At 59.9% G+C, this 17458-nt stretch overlaps 1 protein-coding gene across 2 annotated transcripts in view; it reads left to right on the top strand.

The window, feature by feature from the left end:
* Nucleotides 1-1906: 1906 nt before the first annotated feature.
* Nucleotides 1907-17458, top strand: part of CLUH (clustered mitochondria homolog) — a 32928-nt gene continuing 17376 nt past the window's right edge. The window contains exons 1-8 of one of the 2 annotated variants that reach the window (XM_082776260.1): nt 1907-2056; nt 11261-11457; nt 12584-12755; nt 12906-13049; nt 13251-13378; nt 13992-14146; nt 15365-15490; nt 16689-16836. In XM_082776260.1, the coding sequence (XP_082632386.1) occupies nt 1969-2056; nt 11261-11457; nt 12584-12755; nt 12906-13049; nt 13251-13378; nt 13992-14146; nt 15365-15490; nt 16689-16836 (1158 nt within the window). In that variant the 5' untranslated portion in view covers nt 1907-1968. Of the gene's footprint in view, nt 2057-8290; nt 9297-11260; nt 11458-12583; nt 12756-12905; nt 13050-13250; nt 13379-13991; nt 14147-15364; nt 15491-16688; nt 16837-17458 lie in introns of those variants that run through there. The other variant, XM_082776259.1, reaches the window with a different exon arrangement.

Genomic DNA, 17458 nt, shown 5'->3' with positions numbered 1-17458 from the left:
TGCCCTGCTTGCTCCCTGGTGAGGCAGCGAGTCTGCGTGGGCTTGGCTCCTAATCTGCTGTGCTGCAAACCGCCTGGTAGAGCACTCCCTGCTGACATCTGCCCCACTGGCTTGGGGACCTGCCCCTCTCCTGCACTGCACTGTGCAGAGCTGTGGTGGCTGGGCCTAATCCTATTGCCCTGGGGAATTTTCAGCCTGAGGCAGAGCTTGAGGCTTCCCACAAACTGCCTCACTGCACAGAAAATCACACGCAGGACACAGCTGATAGATGAGGATCTGCAGTGTGGGAGCGTGGGGATGACTTCTCCTGGTTGCCCCGAAAAGCTGAAGGCGCAGCAAGAAATGTGGTCTCTGTAGAGAGCGATGGTCAGGGATTTCTCTCTGCACAACACATCTCAATGCACGAGGTACCCAAAATGAGCTGCCCGGAGGCAGAAGCGTGGCACTGTGGTGGTGCTCTCCACTGGGAAGATTGACGGGCAGCACACCAACAAGCTTCCATTTCGGGGCCGTAGGTGAACATCTCGGGGTCCCTGCTCTGCTTGGTGCCCACAGGCCACCCACCAGCCCCGATGAGCCAATTTGGCAGTAATGCTGCTGCCGCCTCCTCTCTGCACGCCTGCTCTTGTCACTCCCCTGTGCTGCCTGGCTGCTGAGCACTGCTGGGGAAGTGAGGGGAGAGAAAACCTCCTGCTGCCCGCAGGCTGCCCCGCTCCCGCTGGGTGCCATCAGCCACGCCGTGCTGCGGGGCCTCCCTGCCGGGCCCAGCAGAGCAGCCCCGAGCTGATCGCAGCGCTCACGTGCAGGCTCTCCTCCGCCCCACGCGCTCAGTAGAGCACAGAGATGAAAGTGCCGCGTCTCCTCACCAGTTAAAACCTGCCCTTTGCTCCCAAACGCCAAGTTTCTCTGTTTGCTCCCTCTCCAGTGGCGCTGCAGCGATGCCCGTCACACGCCAGCCCAGAGCCCCTGGCCCAGCGAGGCTGCCCAGAGCCCCCAGTCGTGCAGCAGGGGGCCGGGCAGGGGACACAGAGCACGGCACTGCGTGTCTGCACCGTAACGAGCCCACACATCTCCGCCCTTTTGTTCACCTTGGGTAAGAACAGGGCAGCAGAGCGTCAGGCGTGAGCATGGTGGTGCAAGCAGCACAGGAGCATTTAAGATCCTAAGGGTGCAGCGAGGCCTCCTGCCTGTTTCCACAGAATTTCAGCTTCCAGAACATGACCCGTCCCTGCCATTGCGATTACAGCGGTGATGTGGCCACGAAGCCCTGGGAACCCCCTGGGCCTTTCTGCGCCGCAGCCTCAGCGGGGGCCTCGGGGCCCTGCAGGGCTGAGCCCCAGCCCCGCTCCCGGTGTTCTGGGGCCGTGCAGAGGCTGCCGGTGACCCAACCCTGCTGGGGCTGCACCGGGCGGTGGGGCGGTGGGCGAAGGGCTGGGCCCCGGGTCCCAGCCTTGCTGCGGGCTGGTGGGCGCGGGGCTGCTCCCGTCCCGCAGCGGAGCACAGCAGCAGCCCGCGGGCTGACAGCTGCTGCCTTGTTCGAGGCACAGCTCCCTGCCCGGCACCATCACCCCCCGGGACTGTGTCCAAGGCTTTATTCTTTATTCTTTATTCTTTATTCTTTATTCTTTATTCCTTATTCTTTATTCTTTATTCGTTATTCTTGATTCTTTATTCCTTATTCCTTATTCTTTACAACCAAGTGCTTCCTGCAGTGCCCGCTCTGTGTGCCCGTCACAGCGCTGCAGGCGCTGCCGTTCCCCTCGCACCCCCCGGGCCGGGCCGCGCTCCTGCAGCAGCTCCCGGGGCCCTGCCCCCGCCGCCCGCCCGCCCCGTGCCGGGAGCGCTCCGTGGCGCGGCCCCTTTAAGGCTGGGCGGGGCCGGGCGGGGCCACGTGGTGCGCGCGGCGCTGTCCCTGTCCTTCGCGGCGGGCACGGCGCGGGGCGCCCCGTGGCGATCGGAGCGGGCCAGATGCCGCCGGCCGTGCCGGGCGCCGAGCAGCAGCAGCCGGGGCCCCGCGCCAGGAGGCCGCCGGAGGCCGAGCAGCGCCCCGGGAAGGGTGAGGGGAAGGGGGCGCCGGGCCGGGCCTGGCGGGCGGCGGGGCCGGGCCTGGCGGGACGGGACGGGACGGGACATGGCGGGGAGGGGGGCGCCGCTGCTGCTGCTGCCCCCGCGGCCGGGGCTGGGGCTGGGGCCGGGGCAGGGCCGGGGCAGGGGCTCGGGGCTGTGGCTGTGGCGGCCCGGCCCGGCCCCGCGCGGCGCGGGCGGGGGGCGCCGTGCCCGTGGCCGTGCCCGCCCCGCCGAGCCCCGGCCGCCGGCTCCGCTCCGCTCCCCGCGGCGGGGCCGAGCCCCGGGGCCGCCCCGGCGGCGGCTGCGAGCGAGCGGCCCCGGGGAAGGCGGGGAGGAGAGGGGGGGGGGGCGCCAGGCCCGGGCCGCCGCCGCTGCGAGGGGGGGGGGCGGTCGGGGCCGGGGGGGCCGCGGCGGGGAGCGGAGCCGCTGGGCTCGGGCCCGGGCGGGCCGTGGGGGCCGGGCGGCGGCGGGGGCGGCCGGGCCCTGCCCGCGGCGGCGCGGGGAGCCCCGGCCCCGTGAAGGTGACCTTCAGCGGGACGCGGCGCGGCCGCGGGGGGGGGGCCGGGGGCGGCCGCTGAGGGCCCCGCGCCCCGGCCGGGGGCGGCCCCGGGGCCGGGCGGGCCCCGCTCGGGGGAGGCCTCGGGGCCCGAGCCCGGCCTGCGCGCGGCCCTGCGGCGGGACCGGGGTGGGCCCGGGGCTCGGGGCCTGGCTCGGCCGCAGCGGGGCCGCCGGGGGGAGCTCTGCGGGCGGCTGCGGCCCGGGGAGCGCGGGCACCGTGCGTGTGCCGCCGGCCTGCGGGGCCGTGCCCGGAGCGGGGCCGAGGCGGAGGAGCCGCCGGCACGGCAGGAAGGGGCCGGGCAGGAGCGGGTGTGCGGCCGGGCTCTGCCTGAGAGCAGCGCGGTTCGGATCCTGGCTGGGGGCTGGGGGCTGCGGGCAGGGCGAGGCGCAGCCCTCCCGGCCCCGTGCCCTGTCCCAGCGTGGGCCCGGCTGGGTCGGGCTCCTGGGGTGTGCGCTCCCCTGAGCACGCTGTGTTTTGTCCCGAGGAGCTGGCATCCTGAGCGCCGCGCTCAGGCTCGGCCCGTTCCCCTGATCTGTAACTCACAGGAGGAAGGTAAAGGCCCGGTGCTGCGGGGCTGCCCTTCGGCATGGCCCAGAGCCCCTCGCCCTGACTGAGCGAGTGACCCCCCGAGTGACCTGCCGCTTCCTCCCTCCCCTGTTTTTATGGTGGTGAGGTGAATTTTTGAAGTTTGTCACCTAAAGCAAAGTTCATTGGTGTTTGAGCAGCCTGGCAGTAATTCAAGTGTGTGGGGAATGCAGCGCTGAGAGCCTCCCCCCCCCCGTGCTGGTTTTTTCCTTTTTTAACGGGTGCCAAGTGTGCAGCTCCAGCGACTGGGTTAAAAAGTTACGCCGTGTAATCCCTGCTGTTCAAAGTGTGAGCTGATTGCTGGGGGAGGGAGGGAGGCGGAAAAATCCTCCCCATGTGAGTGTAAGGAAGCTGGCAGGTGCCCAGGGGTCTGTGTGGAGGGGGGACCTGCAGCCAGCCCCCACCAGCCCGGCGCAGGGGGCTGTCCATGGGCAGTGCCAGCTTGTGCTGCCCAGGCCTCTCCTGGTTCTGCGCACCCACCGCTGCCTGTCCGTGGCTCCGTCCCGTGCTGCCCGAAGCAGGCACTCGCCGTGGCTGTGCCGTGGGCAGGCTCCGAGTGGGCTCCTCGCTGAGGAAGCACGTTCAGTGTTGGTGGGCACTGAGACCTGAGGAATGCCCTCGCCTCTGAACAGGCCAGAGGGCTGCCCGCTGCTTCTCTCCACCTCCAGGCCAGACACCGGTGCTGGGGCTGCTCTGTCCTGAGAGCAGGAACACAGAAGCGTGAATGCTTTGGGTACCTGTAGGGACTTCTGTCAAGGGCAGTTAAAGTCACCTTTCTTATTAACTAGCACAAGATCAAAAGGCAGCAGTTGTGTGCAGTGTTTTTGGATTATTTCTGTTTCTGCAGAAATACGGCAGCGTTGTCACTGCCTTAGAACGAGCTTGTCTTGTGCAGGTTCAGTGGTGTCTGCTTGGCGTAAAATCCTTTTCATCATTGCCTCGCCTGAAGACTCGCTGTTTCTAACTGGGTCCCTCTGTCTCTGTTCTTTCCCATCCCCCCATGTATTTGTCCGCCTTTTCTGTTGCAGGGGTGGAGAACGAAGGTATTGATGGGAAAACTGCTGTGGAGGTGAGCGTAGGTGTCCGTTGGTAACACAATCAGAGCGCTGACTGTTAATCTGGGGATCCGCTGTGGCTGTCAGGTCGCTTGACCTTGGAGGTTTGCTGCTGTTTGGGGAAGGAACTGCTGGCGGGTGGGTTCGCTAACGTGTGGTGTAACAGATTTCAGAGGAACTGGAGGAAGAAATCCGCAAGATTCTCCTGCAAGAGAAATCTGCTCAGCGCTGCAGGGTTGAGGAAAGGCCCGTGACAAACACGGCACCCGAGTGGCAGGCTGGGGAGGGACCCCCGGGGGGGTGAAGCCCGGAGCCGCTCTGCCCGTGGGACGGCCACCGAGGTGCCCCTTGCAGGCCTGGGAGCTCGCTGCTCTGCCCATCATTACACTCAAATTGCCTTAAACTCGGCCTTGCTCCTGGGTTAGGGAACCCAGGAGGCGAAGAGTGGAAGTAGGTCAGGAACACGCACGCAGAGAAGCGCAGCCGCGCACCTGCCTCCTGCCCAGTAAAACAACTTTGCGTCGCAGGGAACTGTTTGTCTGAGCCGTCTGTAAATGACTAAACTTGGCAGCGCTCCGTCTGCCTCCTCGCGTTGCGCTCTGTTGGTTGTACTAGAAAGCTGTTATTTCTAGAAGCTTGGAGAGGTCTGAAGTTCATGCGTTTCTCTATTTGCATTTGAGCAGTAAAACCAGTCCATGGGAGCAGGACTCGCGCGGAGCGTGGCCGTTCCCGGGGCGGCGGTGCTGATGCCTCCTGGAAGCGGCGGCGCTGCTGGGCTCCTGCTGCTGCTGCCGGCTGGGGCAGCCGCAGGGAAAGGGCCGGTGGGGCAGTGCAGCCACTGGTCCCGTACAGCCCGGTGCCGTTCCAGTCCGTGGTGCCTTTTTAAAGCAGAGCGTTGCTGCCCAGCTCGGTGCTTCTGGCTCAGAGCCGATGATCCGCTGGTCAGCTGCGTGCAGAGTTTGATGGGGTGCTCACCTGTCCGGGGCTTCTGGTGTTTCAGTAGCTTTCTGAAACTGAGGTACATTCCAGAATACAATGCCGTGCTTAGGGAAATATCGACTTACTCCTGGTATGTCTGAAACGGGACTGCTTCGGCCAGCTCTTCTCTCTGGGACTCCAGCAGGCGGTCTCTTAGCGCTGTGGATGGTTTGGCTGGTGTCGATCTTTGCTCGCGGTTCCTGTGGTGTTTGAGGCGCACGTTGCTGCAGCAGTCCCCTCACCAGCTGGTTTCAGAACTAAGTTTCCAAAGCTTTGGCTGGACAGAAAGCGTATGAATGGGCTCAAATGTAGTTCCCAGGTGTGGAGAGCGAGCGTGGGTGCTGCAGCTGCCAGGCTCAGGGCATGGGGTCTGGTGGCTTGGAGCGCCTGAGCTGGGGGACCCCGGGAGCACCCTGGGCACAGCTGCAGTGCAGATGTCCCGGCATCGGGAGAGCACCAAAAGCCACAGGCTTCTGAGCAGACTGGAATGTGGCTTGGGTTGTGTAGGTCCACCCAGACCTGGCTGTGGGTGCGCAGGGCTGAGCAGTCTGCCTGCTTGCTCCCCGTGGGGCCTCAGAGCTGCGGGGCCGGGGCCGTTGTTGAAGGCAGCCACGAGCTGCAGCCTGCTGCTGTCCCCGTGCCAGCCAAACCTGAGTGCTGAGAAGCCGCTGAAAAATAAGGGCAGTGCTTATAGCTCTTCCCACAGGTGGGTTAAAGCCAATTTGAGTTTAATGATGGCTGAGAGCAGCTGTAAGCTTCACTGTGGGCTCGTATTAAAAGAAGTGCTTGTTGTGCTGGAGGAGCACCGAAAGATTCTGGGAAGCTGTGGTTTCCTCTGCGGGGATGTGGGAGGCACATCTGTGCTGTGTCCCATCTCCTGGCAGGCCGTCCTACCGACACCTTCCCACGAGGGCTCTCTGCGATGCTGACGGCTATTAATTCAGCCAATTTATTTGGATTCAGTAAGCTATTTGTTTTGTTTAATTTATTGCTAGGCTAACATCCACTTTGCATTTGCTAGACCAGTGGCAGCCTTCTCACGCTACAGCCAGCACGTGCTGCATGGCACAGGGCTTCCCCCGGCGGGAGGTGCGGTGGTGCCGCTCAGCACCCTGCCACCTCGACACCTCTCCTGCACAGGGGCTCGCAGCGCTGCCCAGCACAAGCCCCGCGTGCTGCCCTCGCCGTGCTCCTGCGGCTGCTGCAGCCTGCGCTCGGCACTCCTGGCAGCGTCAGCACTCTGCGGGAGGTGGGAAGGGAGGTGGAGTGGGAGGGGTGCGTGTAATCCCATCGGAGGATGGGTGGCTTAGCTTTCCTGCCCGGTGTGCCTCCCAAGCACGGGACATGCTGGCAGTCTTATTTCTACATCCCCAAATCCCATTGCGCCACTAGTACGGGCTGGTGCCGTGTTGCTTTTTCTTAATTTCTTTTATCGCTGCAGATCATCGCACAGAACCATTGCACAGCGTCACCGCCCGGCCTCCTCCTCGGAGAAGCGGGTGACTCCAGCTGATGAGCACAATAGCTGCTTGGTTAGGCTGGGTTTATGTGACTATTAAAAGGGAAAAGTAAACTTTGTTTAAGCATAAATAGCACCATTAAACTTAGTGATCTAATTAATTGCAGCAAATTGTACTTCAGTTGATCCTCTTTAAAATGAAGCTGAATCTGGGCTCGTCTTTGCTCGAGCCTGAGCTGCTGCTGCAAGGGGAGCTGAGGCTGCAGGGCACCGGGATGGTGGCACGGTCTCCAGGTGAGGAGAGAGCTGAAACTGTCAGAGCATTAAACTCTTCCAAAAATCATCGGGAGAAACTTTTGTTTTAGATGCTGATGTAACCTGATAACCAATCCTCGCTCCCGAGGACAGGAGAGGCCTCTTGTTACCAGGGATTTCAAGGTTACGCTTCTCCTGCGCTGGGAAACTGGCAGAGAGCCGCTCTGAGAAGAGAACGCCGGCCGTAGTCTGGGCTCTGCTGTTTTCTGGGGTGGTAACTCCCCGTACCCACATGAATTCAAGTGGGATTTTTCTTCTGTTTCCTTTCTCTGTTCTTAAAAAGAAGAACAGAAGCTAGCCGGGGTTTGACTTGCACTAGAGAGCTCTCTCGTGCTGTTCAGCCTGTTGCTGCCTTTCCCCTTGGCAGATTGGCTGCCAGAGCGCAAGGCTCTGGGGCAGCTTCCAGCCTTCCCAGGGCCTCCTTTGGAAATGAGTCTCCTTGGCCGGGTGTCGGTGCTGGGCAGGTGATTGCACAGGCTCTGTAGTCCTGATTTCGTTCTGGTTTTGAGTTTTTTTGTTTTGTTTTTTTCTCTTTCTGCTCGGGCTGTGGCACTTTTCTTCCTCTCGGTGGAGATGTGGGCTCCTTCCCGGCCATGCAGTGCCGCTGAGCTCACAGCAGGCTGGTGGTGGTGGTGGTGCTGGCCGGGGAAGGCGAGGGGCTGGGTGTGTGCAGGGGCCGCGGGTTTCACCAGCACTTGTCGCTTGCACAAGTCTCAGGCTCTGTAATCCCTGCACCAGTTGCTGGATTTATTGAAATAACAGAGAGGAGTGGTTTGAGGGGAGCTGTCTGTGTGGTTTTTTGGCTCGTTTGGTACAGTGCAGCAGTGTGAGAGGACAGAAAATGCGTCTGGGAACGCCTCGGTAGTTTGCTGCCCAGGCCCTTTATGCCCGCCTGCTCAGTATGGGCGGCCGTGCCCCGCCGAGGCCGCCACAGAGAGTGCCCTCCTTGTAATTCAACGCGTCGCGCCTGCCTACGAGTTTGGCAGAGCTGCGGAGCTCTAGCCCTTGTCCCATGCTGCACTGGTCCAGCACTTGATACCGGCCGTCTATTTATAACGAGCTCGGGGCCCGAAGCACCCGGGCAAGCGCCCGCTCTTAGAGAGCGCTGCGGAGCCCGGGGGTGCACGCACGGCCCCGGGTCCGTGGGCTCGCTGCTGGGGCAGAGCTGGGGGCGTTCAGCGGCTGCTGCGGGGCTGCCACGGCAGGGCGAGGACGTGCGGCGGGTGACGGGTGCTGGGCGAGACGTCGGGGGAGCTGCTGCCAGGCCAGCAGCACGGCCTGCGGAGGAGGCACGGGTATGAGCTCCAGCACCTCCGGGATGCGGTCCTGAGCCCGCCACGGGGCCTGTGCTGCCTCTCCCCTCGGGTCCACGTAAGAAGTTTCTCCGGAGAGCCCGGCTGACTGCGAACGTGAACAGATCCGAAACAGGGGGGGTGAGCTCTGCTGTGCAGGAATCCGCCTTGTGGGGACTTAGATATGCGCGTGCAAAAAGGGATTTGCACGCAGAACTAACTTCTGTAATCCTGCGTCGTGTGAGCCAGGCTGCTTACGATCATGGGGAACAGCATTTTTGTGAACTGCTGCAGGCATGTCACCGACCTCATCTTCCAGACACGCAGCTCCAGCTCGCCCGACGAGCGGTCGCCGCTCTTACCGAAGCCTCCCACGAGCCGCGCCGGCTCCCCCGAGGTGCCGGCAGCTTCCCGGGGCGCCGTGCCGTACCCCGACGTCATCCCCAGCGCGGCGGCGGTGGGAAGCCTGCAGAAACGCGCCGAACGCGGCCAAGACTCGCCCGAGGCCGAGGGCGAAGAAGCAGCAGTGCCGGCCTGCGATAGCAGCTGCTGGGGAGCTGGCGGCGGTGCTGCCGGCCCTCTCCAGCGGGCAGGGGCGTCGCGTGCCGCAGCCGTCCTTCCAGCCGACCTTGAGGAAGGGCCGGCGGGGCCGTTCCATCGCGCCGCGCTGCCTCCGGCCTGCCAGTGCCGCGTGAAACCTGAGGACGGCGGCTCGGCCGCAGGGCCCGGGGCGGCCCGTGCCGTGCTCACCCCCAGCCCCTGCGTGGAGCCAGCAGGCGGGGGGAGAAGCCCCCGCGTCCAGCAGCCAGTCGCACCGCCTGGGCTCTGCGGGGAGAAGGCGTCTGAGGGCACGGCCACGAGCGCTGGTGCTGCGCAGACTGAGCGTGCTGCAGGCCCCGGCGGCAGGCCCAGCGGGGGCTCCATGCACGTGGTGCCCTCCAGGCAGCCCCAGAAGAGGAGGAAGAGGAAGAAGCTGCCGCCTCCAGGTGCTCACTGGAGCGGTGCTCTGTTGGGCTGTGTGTGGCTGGAGCCCCTGGCGGTGTCGGGGGGGCCATGTACAGTCGTGGGATGGGTGGGAGGGAGGAGGGGGGGCACAGGCTGTGTTAGCTCGCAGCAGGGTGAAGGGGGCTGGGGCGAAGACCCAGCTCCGGGCCGGCTGTTGTCCCCGCCTGGGCGCAAGCAGCTGGGCTTGCTGCTGCTTGGGTCCCAAGGTCAAAGCTGGCCCCTGTGGTGGCTGGGCTGGGTCTCAGTGCTCTCGGTGCAGCTGGTGGTGTGCAGGGTGCAGTGACACCGACGTGGGGCTGCCTGGTTGCTGTCACTACAGGGAGGGAGGGGAACTCGGGCGCAGTAAATGCTTCTGGTACTGTCACTTCTCCCCCCCCCTCTGTGCCAGGCTGCCTTGCTGCAACATCTTCTGATCCTGTTGTCAGGAAGCTGGTGACTGACTGTGGTTTAGAAGATTAGTGCGAACACTAATGAGTTATTAACGGAAACTCCCCACAATCGTCATCTTGCCCCCTTCCTGCTGTGTGCAGTCAGCAATACTCAGACACAGATGCAAATCCCCTTTCGTGCCGGGGCTGCCTGCCTGGCTCACGCGGTGCCCACCACATCTGCAGGCTCCCTATAAATAGGAGGCGTGACTGAAATAGTGCCCGTCACCTTGGCGTGTACTCGCTCTGCAGGTGCAAGGATGAAACGTAATCCTCCTGCTTAGCCTTCGCACCAGGCCGGGTGCAGCTCAGGCGGGCGCACGCTTATTGCTGGGTCCGGGCCCCCTCCTCCCTGCTTGGGCTTAGCCCGTTCTGACGTTTAATCTTGTGTGCGCTCGGGGTCTGTCCTTGCTGTGCTCAGGAGCAGGGCTGAGGACACGGCGTTGCAGCTCGGTGCCCCTGCTGCCGGTCCCTCCGCTCGCTGCCCTTAGCACAGCCCCGGGCACCGCGGTGCTGCAGCACGGGCAGGAGGAGCCGGGGCACTGAGGGGCAGCGCGTCCTGCGGGCACACTCACCTCACTCTGCGGGTTGGGGTTGAAACAAAACACGCTGGTTTTTGCAGTTTTTTGCACAAAACAGTGCTGACCCCAGGGGCCTCTGGAGGCCGTTCCTGTGGCTGTGCTGAGACCTGTGTGGGTCAGAGGGGCCCTGCTCCCCGGGCTGTAGCGGGCAGCTCTTCTGTGGCACCAGCTGGAGCTCGCCCTGCCCGCACCTCGGTGCAGCAACGCGCCGGTCCCCTGCCCAGCTCGGTGGGTCCGGGCTGCGCTAGGAGACCTGTGGCTTCCTAGATGGTGTCAGCTCCCCGCTGCTCTCCACCTGGCTGACAAAGAGAACAAACCCTCGCGGGAGCGGGCAGGGAGGTGCGGGGTGCTCCCCGTCCCGGGGGTGCATCCCTCTAAGCGTGTGCTGGGAATGTCACCACCTTTCTCGACTGCAAGTGCTGAGGCAGAGCCTTGCTGGCACCGTGGGGTCTCTGCGAAGTGTTGTGGGGGCACAGAGGGCGGCTGGGGGCGCGGTGTGGGAGCGCCTGGTGCCGGGGAGCCTCCCGGCAGCCCCCCCGCCACACGGCGCAGCAGGAGGAGCGCTGGGAGCTGCGCAACGTGTTGGTGCAGAGGTTACAGCTGCCTGCGGGCTGCAGAGCACCACACCCCCGTTTCTTTTAATTAAGAGGCTTCTTAAGACTAAGCCGAACGCGTTGTACACTGACCCATCCTTCCTGCTTTCCTTCCCTCCCCTCCGCACAGGGTTTGTGGAAGATGCAAACCCTGCAGGGAAAGAGAGCGCGCTAATTGCGCTGAGGGGCAGGAGGGCAGGGCCTGGCACACCCACCCCCAGTAAACACCAGTTGCAGGATGAAATGTTCGCCGCCTTGTAACCCCTGGTTTGCTTGGCGGGAGCATGGTGGTGTCACTGGAACCGGTCTCCCCCGCCTGCTCTAAGCTCCCCTCTCCCCGCAGAGCACCCGTCCGGCACGGCACTGATGAACGGCAGCGCGCCGCACGAGGGCCTCAGGGGCGAGAAGGACGCCAGGCAGAACGGCCACGAGGAGGCTGAGGCGGGGGAAGATGGGAACGACCAGGAGGTCATCGTCATACAGGACACGGGATTCACCGTCAAGATCTGCGCGCCGGGCATAGAGCCCTTCTCGCTGCAGGTACCTGCGTCCCGCCGGCCGGGAGGGGACGGGGCAGGGGGTGACAGCAGGGGCAGCTCGGCAAGGGGGAGCTGCCCCTGGTCGTTCTCCATGGGGCTCGGGTCTGAGCACAGGGGAAGTGGCATTCCCACTGCTGGGCTGCTCTGAGGTGTAAACATGGCTTCTGGGCCCACTGTGGAAGGGAAAGCCTCTTGCCTGCTCAGAGCTTTTGGCACAATGCACCTCCTGGCTGCGCTGCGTTTGGCACGGCAACACGCGCTCACACTGCTCAGGGAGCTCGGGCACCTCTGGGGCTCACAGAGCGATGCAGCCTCCCCTCCCCTCCCCTTCCCCTTCCCCTGTCCTCTCCTCCCCTTCCCTCCCCGAGAGCTGTGCTGGATGCAGCACGGCATCACGTGGGCGGCAACACGTGCTGCCAGGTCAGGACAGGCTTTGACATGCCTGGCCGATACTCTGATTTAGCTCGATACTGCACTGAAAACCATGTGGACGAAGCATTTTTAGTTCGGGGGAGGCATTTTGAGCCTAAGCCCGGGGGAAGCCTTATCTCCCCAAGACCAGCAGGGAGTGCAGTGAAGTGACGTCCCCCGTGGAACTAGCTGTATTTCAGCCCAGCTTTTCTCTTTCTCTAAATCTCTCTGGCTGTTAGTTTTAATAGGCTAATAATAGCAGCCCATGCTGTTTACAGCAGCTTATGTAAACTGCCCCGAGTCCTCATAGCTTGCGAGCAGCGTCGGTGGCGCTGGAGCCAGGGCAGGCAGCAGGAGCGCAGCCCTGGCACGTGAGCTGGGGCGGTTCCCGCACGGCAGGAGCCGCGTGCCCGGGGGCAGAGTGAGCGGAGGAAGCGGTCTGTCCTCCGCTTGCGTCGTTCAGAGCCTCGCCACAAGCATGCAGTGGATGGATGAGGGACGAGCCCCTGGGTTCCCCCCGCCTTCGGTTCCTTGGCTGCGCTCCAGCCCTGCCCTGTGCTCAGTGCAATGCCAGGCTGCGATGCCGCTGGGTGCCCAGCCTGGGGGTTGGAGCTGGGGCAGCTCATCCTGCACAGGGGCAGCGTCCTCCGGCAGGGACAGAAACGGCCTTCCGACAGTTGGCTGACAGTAACTGGCTGGGTTGTTGCCCCCTTAAGGTCTCTCCTCAAGAGATGGTGCAAGAGATCCACCAAGTGTTGATGGACCGTGAAGACACCTGCCACCGGACTTGCTTCTCTCTGCAGCTTGATGGCAACGTCCTCGATAACTTCGCTGAGCTGAAAACTATTGAAGGACTGCAGGAGGGCTCGCTGCTAAAGGTGGTGGAAGGCAAGTTCCTTCAGACTCCGGGAGGGAACAAGCAGGGAGTGGTTTTGGCTACCTGGCAGCAGTTCCCTGTTGTTCTTTTTTGAGACTTGTCTGCTAAAGTAGTAAGCAACTGTGTAATTGCGGTTTATTTCCTCCCTTTTTGTTTATCAGAGCCGTACACAGTGCGGGAAGCCAGGATACACGTGCGTCATATTCGGGACCTTCTGAAGAGTCTTGACCCATCAGACGCTTTCAATGGCGTGGACTGTAACTCGCTGTCATTCCTGAGTGTCTTCACTGAAGGAGACCTGGGAGGTAAGGGGCAAAAAGGCTTCTCTAGCATGGTTGGTCTTCATTCCCCTGACTCCTTGCTTCGTTAAAACACGTTGTGATGATCAGCTGTCCCACCTCATTCAGGAGCGCAGAGAAACTGAGCACTTCAGTACTCCTGCTTGAACAATTACTGGGGGATGAGGTGGTGTTTTGCAGCACTGACTTGGTGTCTCTCTACTCCAGACAGTGGAAAACGGAAGAAAAAAGGTACCGAAATGGAACAAATTGACTGCACCCCTCCTGAACATATCCTGCCAGGTAGCAAAGAGAGACCCCTGTGTGCCCTTCAGCCCCAGAACAGAGACTGGAAGGTAGAGTTCTCCTGTGTGCTCGAAATGGCTCTCAACAGCAAACTGGTGTTCAGGAATTGGGAACTGCACTGAGGGTGGACTTTGGGATTTGCTCTGCTTGATGCTTAATGAGTGCTGGGATAGCACTGCTTAGCCAAGAGAATAAAGTCCAAGTGCTGGACACAGTCTGGACAGCCGCAGAGCACGAAGCGGCCAGTGTTGGGGAGGGGTGGCAGGGAAGGGAGGGCTGCATTTCTCTGCAAAGTCGTGAAGGCAGGATCTGCAGATCGCTGTGAATTACCCTTAGGTTTCCCATGCCCTTGCACTTGGATTCCAGTTTTAGAAGCTGCCATTTGAAAACCAGTACAGCAAGAAATCCATGTGTTGTGCAGCCCAAAGGCCCAGGATGTCTGTTTTTACCTGTCTTATTTGTGAAAGGCAGCAAACTCGGGCGCACAGTAGTGGGCTGCAGGTAGCTGGGGAAGGCTATGATCTTGAGACAATTCTTTTGTGTGCTGTTCCTGGAACCAAGAGGGGCAGCAGGTAAAAGGACTCTGGCTTGTATAGCAGATGTCTCTGTAACACAGGGGTATTAATTTCTACTGACAGGAACTGTTTCTGTTGTGTTCTGTAGCCTTTGCAGTGCCTAAAGGTATTGACAATGAGTGGCTGGAACCCTCCACCTGGCAACAGGAAAATGCATGGGGACCTCATGTATTTATACGTGATCACAGTGGAGGATCGACACGTCAGTATCACTGCATCCACTAGAGGATTTTACTTGAATCAGTGAGTAACTAGGATTTCTCTTGTCCGGCCTTGCAGGAGGGAGCTTGCAATACCAAACTGGAAAAGAACCTGCAAAGAAACATGCTGCTGCTTTTTTTTTCTTTTTTTTTTTCTTTCCCCTGTGGAAAATAGCCTATTTGAATTCACTGCTCACATGGGGTTTGTAGGAGTTGTTATACTGGATTGGGCTCTTTAGTTATGCCCAGTACCATTTTTCCACAGTGGATAAATGCCTGATGCTTTAGGGAAAGGTGAAACATCCCACAATGTCATCAGCTAGTTGAAGTATTTTAAGTCAGGAGGGAATTCCTTCCCGACCATTGTAACTAGCTCATTTTGCCCTCAAGGAAAAGTATAGTCTGCCAGCACTTTGTAACCTGGGCACGGATTTGACTGGCCATTTTTTTGGTGGTGTCTATGAGAGACTGTTAAAGCTGACCGTACAGTGCCTGGCAGCGTACCAGTGGCTGCATTTGAAGAGAAGATGAAGATAAAGCACATTTCTGCATTCTGTCCCATTATGAAATGAAAGTGCTCTGTGTTAAGCTGGCTTGTAGAAGACAGTTTGTATTCTATGGTTTCCTCCCAGATCTGTTAATAAGTAAATAAAATGTGTCAGAAATAATGAGTCAAGAGATGGACATCTAAGTGTGGGTCCAACAGAGAGCAAGTGGCACGAAGAACATGGAATAAGAGGCCTGCTTGGGCTTGGCAAAATGTGAGCTGGGGAGGGGAGTCTGTGCTTGTGGCCCTGGCAGGTCAGTGCTCAGCCCTCCGGCAGGGAGACTCAGTACCCTAAGAGGTTCTGGCTGTCTGGTGTCATTGGTGCCATTCCAGTTGGGTTCTCTGCTAAGCAGAGGCCCTTGTGATACGTATGGGAAGCTCTTCTGTGAAATCAGTCCTTCCTACCTGTGAGAATATGAGCCTCTCTTAAACCTAGTGGTGGCTGAAGAAAGTTCTGAATTAAATTTGCTGCCTGCTGCATGCATTTGGGTCCAGGTATGGAATTACTGATCACATCTCTGCTGGTGAGAGCCGGGCAGCAGGGGGGCTCTCAGTCCTCCTGCCTGCGTGCCACTTGGTCTGTTTCACAGACAACAGTGTGTTACACAGGCCTTTCACGAGGTGCTTATTTGGGAAGGCTTTCACTCATAGAGCGAGTTCCTGTGGGTTGTGAAGTCTCAGCTATGACAACAGCTTGTTTCTTTCCTCTTGCAGGTCTACTGCATACAACTTCAATCCCAAACCTGCAAACCCCAGCTTTCTCAGTCATTCCTTGGTGGAACTACTTAACCAGATCAGCCCTACCTTCAAAAAAAACTTCTCCGCTCTGCAGAAGAAACGGTAGCAAACGTTCTCCTCTCTGTCCCCTTGGGTAGCGTGATGCTAAGCTGCTTGGTGAGGCCCCGGTACCTGGCCGGCTCTGTGGAGCTGGGTGCCGTGCTCGTACAGCAGGGGTTGTGACGCCCTCTTGCTCTGCACACACCTGGTGGGTGGATGGTCGGGGGTGCTTGCTGGAACACGAGTCCGTGCAGCAAGGGGCTGCCCAGTGCCTGCCGGGGCCTCGTGGCAGCACCCTGGGCTCTGGCTTTACCTGGTAGTAGGTGCTTCTCCCTGAAAACAAAAAAAAAAAAAGCTGAAGCATAAAGTATCTGGAAAAGTAACACGTGAGGGCTTTGCAGAGGCTTACAGTAGAGAAAGAATAATTATCTTAAACGTGTTCATGCATGCTTGCTTTCCTCTAGTTCTTCTGACAGTAATAATAAGGAACAACAATAGATTGTTTTATTTTCCTGCCCTTGCCAGAGGGACCATTTATTCTACTCCAGGACAGTGGATCCTGTGCAAAAGCCTGTCATTCTTTAGAGTCCACTTAATGAACTGCCTTAGCTCAGCAGGATGCAAATTGACAGGCACATTGTGTGGTTTTCAAAAGTGCTGCTTCTGTTCTCATTAGGAAGATGAAAGTGACACTATACAAGGGCTGGAAATTAGCAGTGGCCTCCCAGCCACCAGTGTGACTATCTGGCCATTTAAAAATGATTATATTGTACTGCTTGTTGGGCCACAAGTAAATACAGATGAGACTCCGGCACCTGCTGAGAGCAGACAGATTACACCGAAGGCCGTTAGGTGAAGCTTGCGTTTTCAGTTCATTAGGGGATGTGTGCTACAACACGATGCTTAGGGACTGCAGCACCAGCTGAGAGCCAGTAACAGGGGTGGCTGGCCGGGAGTGGCCATTCCCTGCCTCTGCTCCTGGTCTGTGGTGAGCAGAGAACACGGGGGGGATTTCGGGAGGTGCAGCTGAGGAAACAGGAACGAGGAGAGCCCAGTGCATTGCCTAGGCTGCTGCTGAGAGGCACTGCCAAGCCAGGCGGTCAGGAAGGGCTCTCAGATGGGGGAACCCAAAGCCCACTGTGCTGCCTGGCAGAGCTGGTCTTGTTCCGTGCTTTGTCAGAAGCTGGTGTTGCAGCACAGGGAGAGCTCTCTTAGAAATCTTTCTTTGGAAAATACCTAATGGTTTTCACTCCCAACTCAGGGTTCAGAGACATCCTTTTGAAAGGATAGCAACTCCTTTCCAAGTGTACAGCTGGACAGCTCCACAAGCAGAACACGCCATGGACTGTGTCCGGGCCGAAGACGCTTACACCTCTAGACTGGGCTACGAAGAGCACATCCCCGGACAGGTAGCACTCTCGCTTTGGGGGGGAGCCCTGGCAGGAGGTTGCCACCCGTTGTGCTGGGAACCGGCTGGCTTTACTGACAAGCAGACCTTTGGTATTTGTGGAGGGGTGTTGCTCAGCGAGGAACGCTTGCATTAGTCCTTGTTTTCTACAGCCTCTTTAACTACAGAGGGCTGAGTGCTGAGGCTGCAGCTTCCCTGAGTACCTGAGGGTCTGAGAGGAGGGATTTCTGCTCAAGTATTTATAACTCCCGTGTCTGTACTCTAGCTCTGCTGCACTGTGCAGACAGCACAGTGTTCCTCCTTGCTGGCTAGGCCTGGAACATCTCAACAAACTATTCTAAGGGTTTCAGTCACAGCCTCGTAACCTAAAATGTTCCAGGCGTGCGTGGAAGGGCTGCCTGCAGGTGGCTGCCTGCGGAGTGACCACGTCACAGTGTGCGGGTTAACCAGATCTGCACTGAGTTACTCCGGAGCTAGCAATCCGGCATCTCAGATAAACTGCATTGTGTAAGCTGGACTAATTCAACAGCCATTTGGGATAGACCTTGTATACAGGCAGCTCGTAAGGAGTGATCCTGCTGTGAATTCACTTCCTCTGGATGTTATGACAGCCCTGAGTTCTT

The sequence above is a fragment of the Aythya marila genome (genome assembly GCF_965140915.1).
Source record: "Aythya marila genome assembly, chromosome: 20".
In the NCBI taxonomy this organism is placed as follows: domain Eukaryota; kingdom Metazoa; phylum Chordata; class Aves; order Anseriformes; family Anatidae; genus Aythya; species Aythya marila.
The sequence above is the reverse complement of the archived record's forward strand: the minus strand, read 5'-3'. Positions and strand labels throughout refer to the sequence as shown.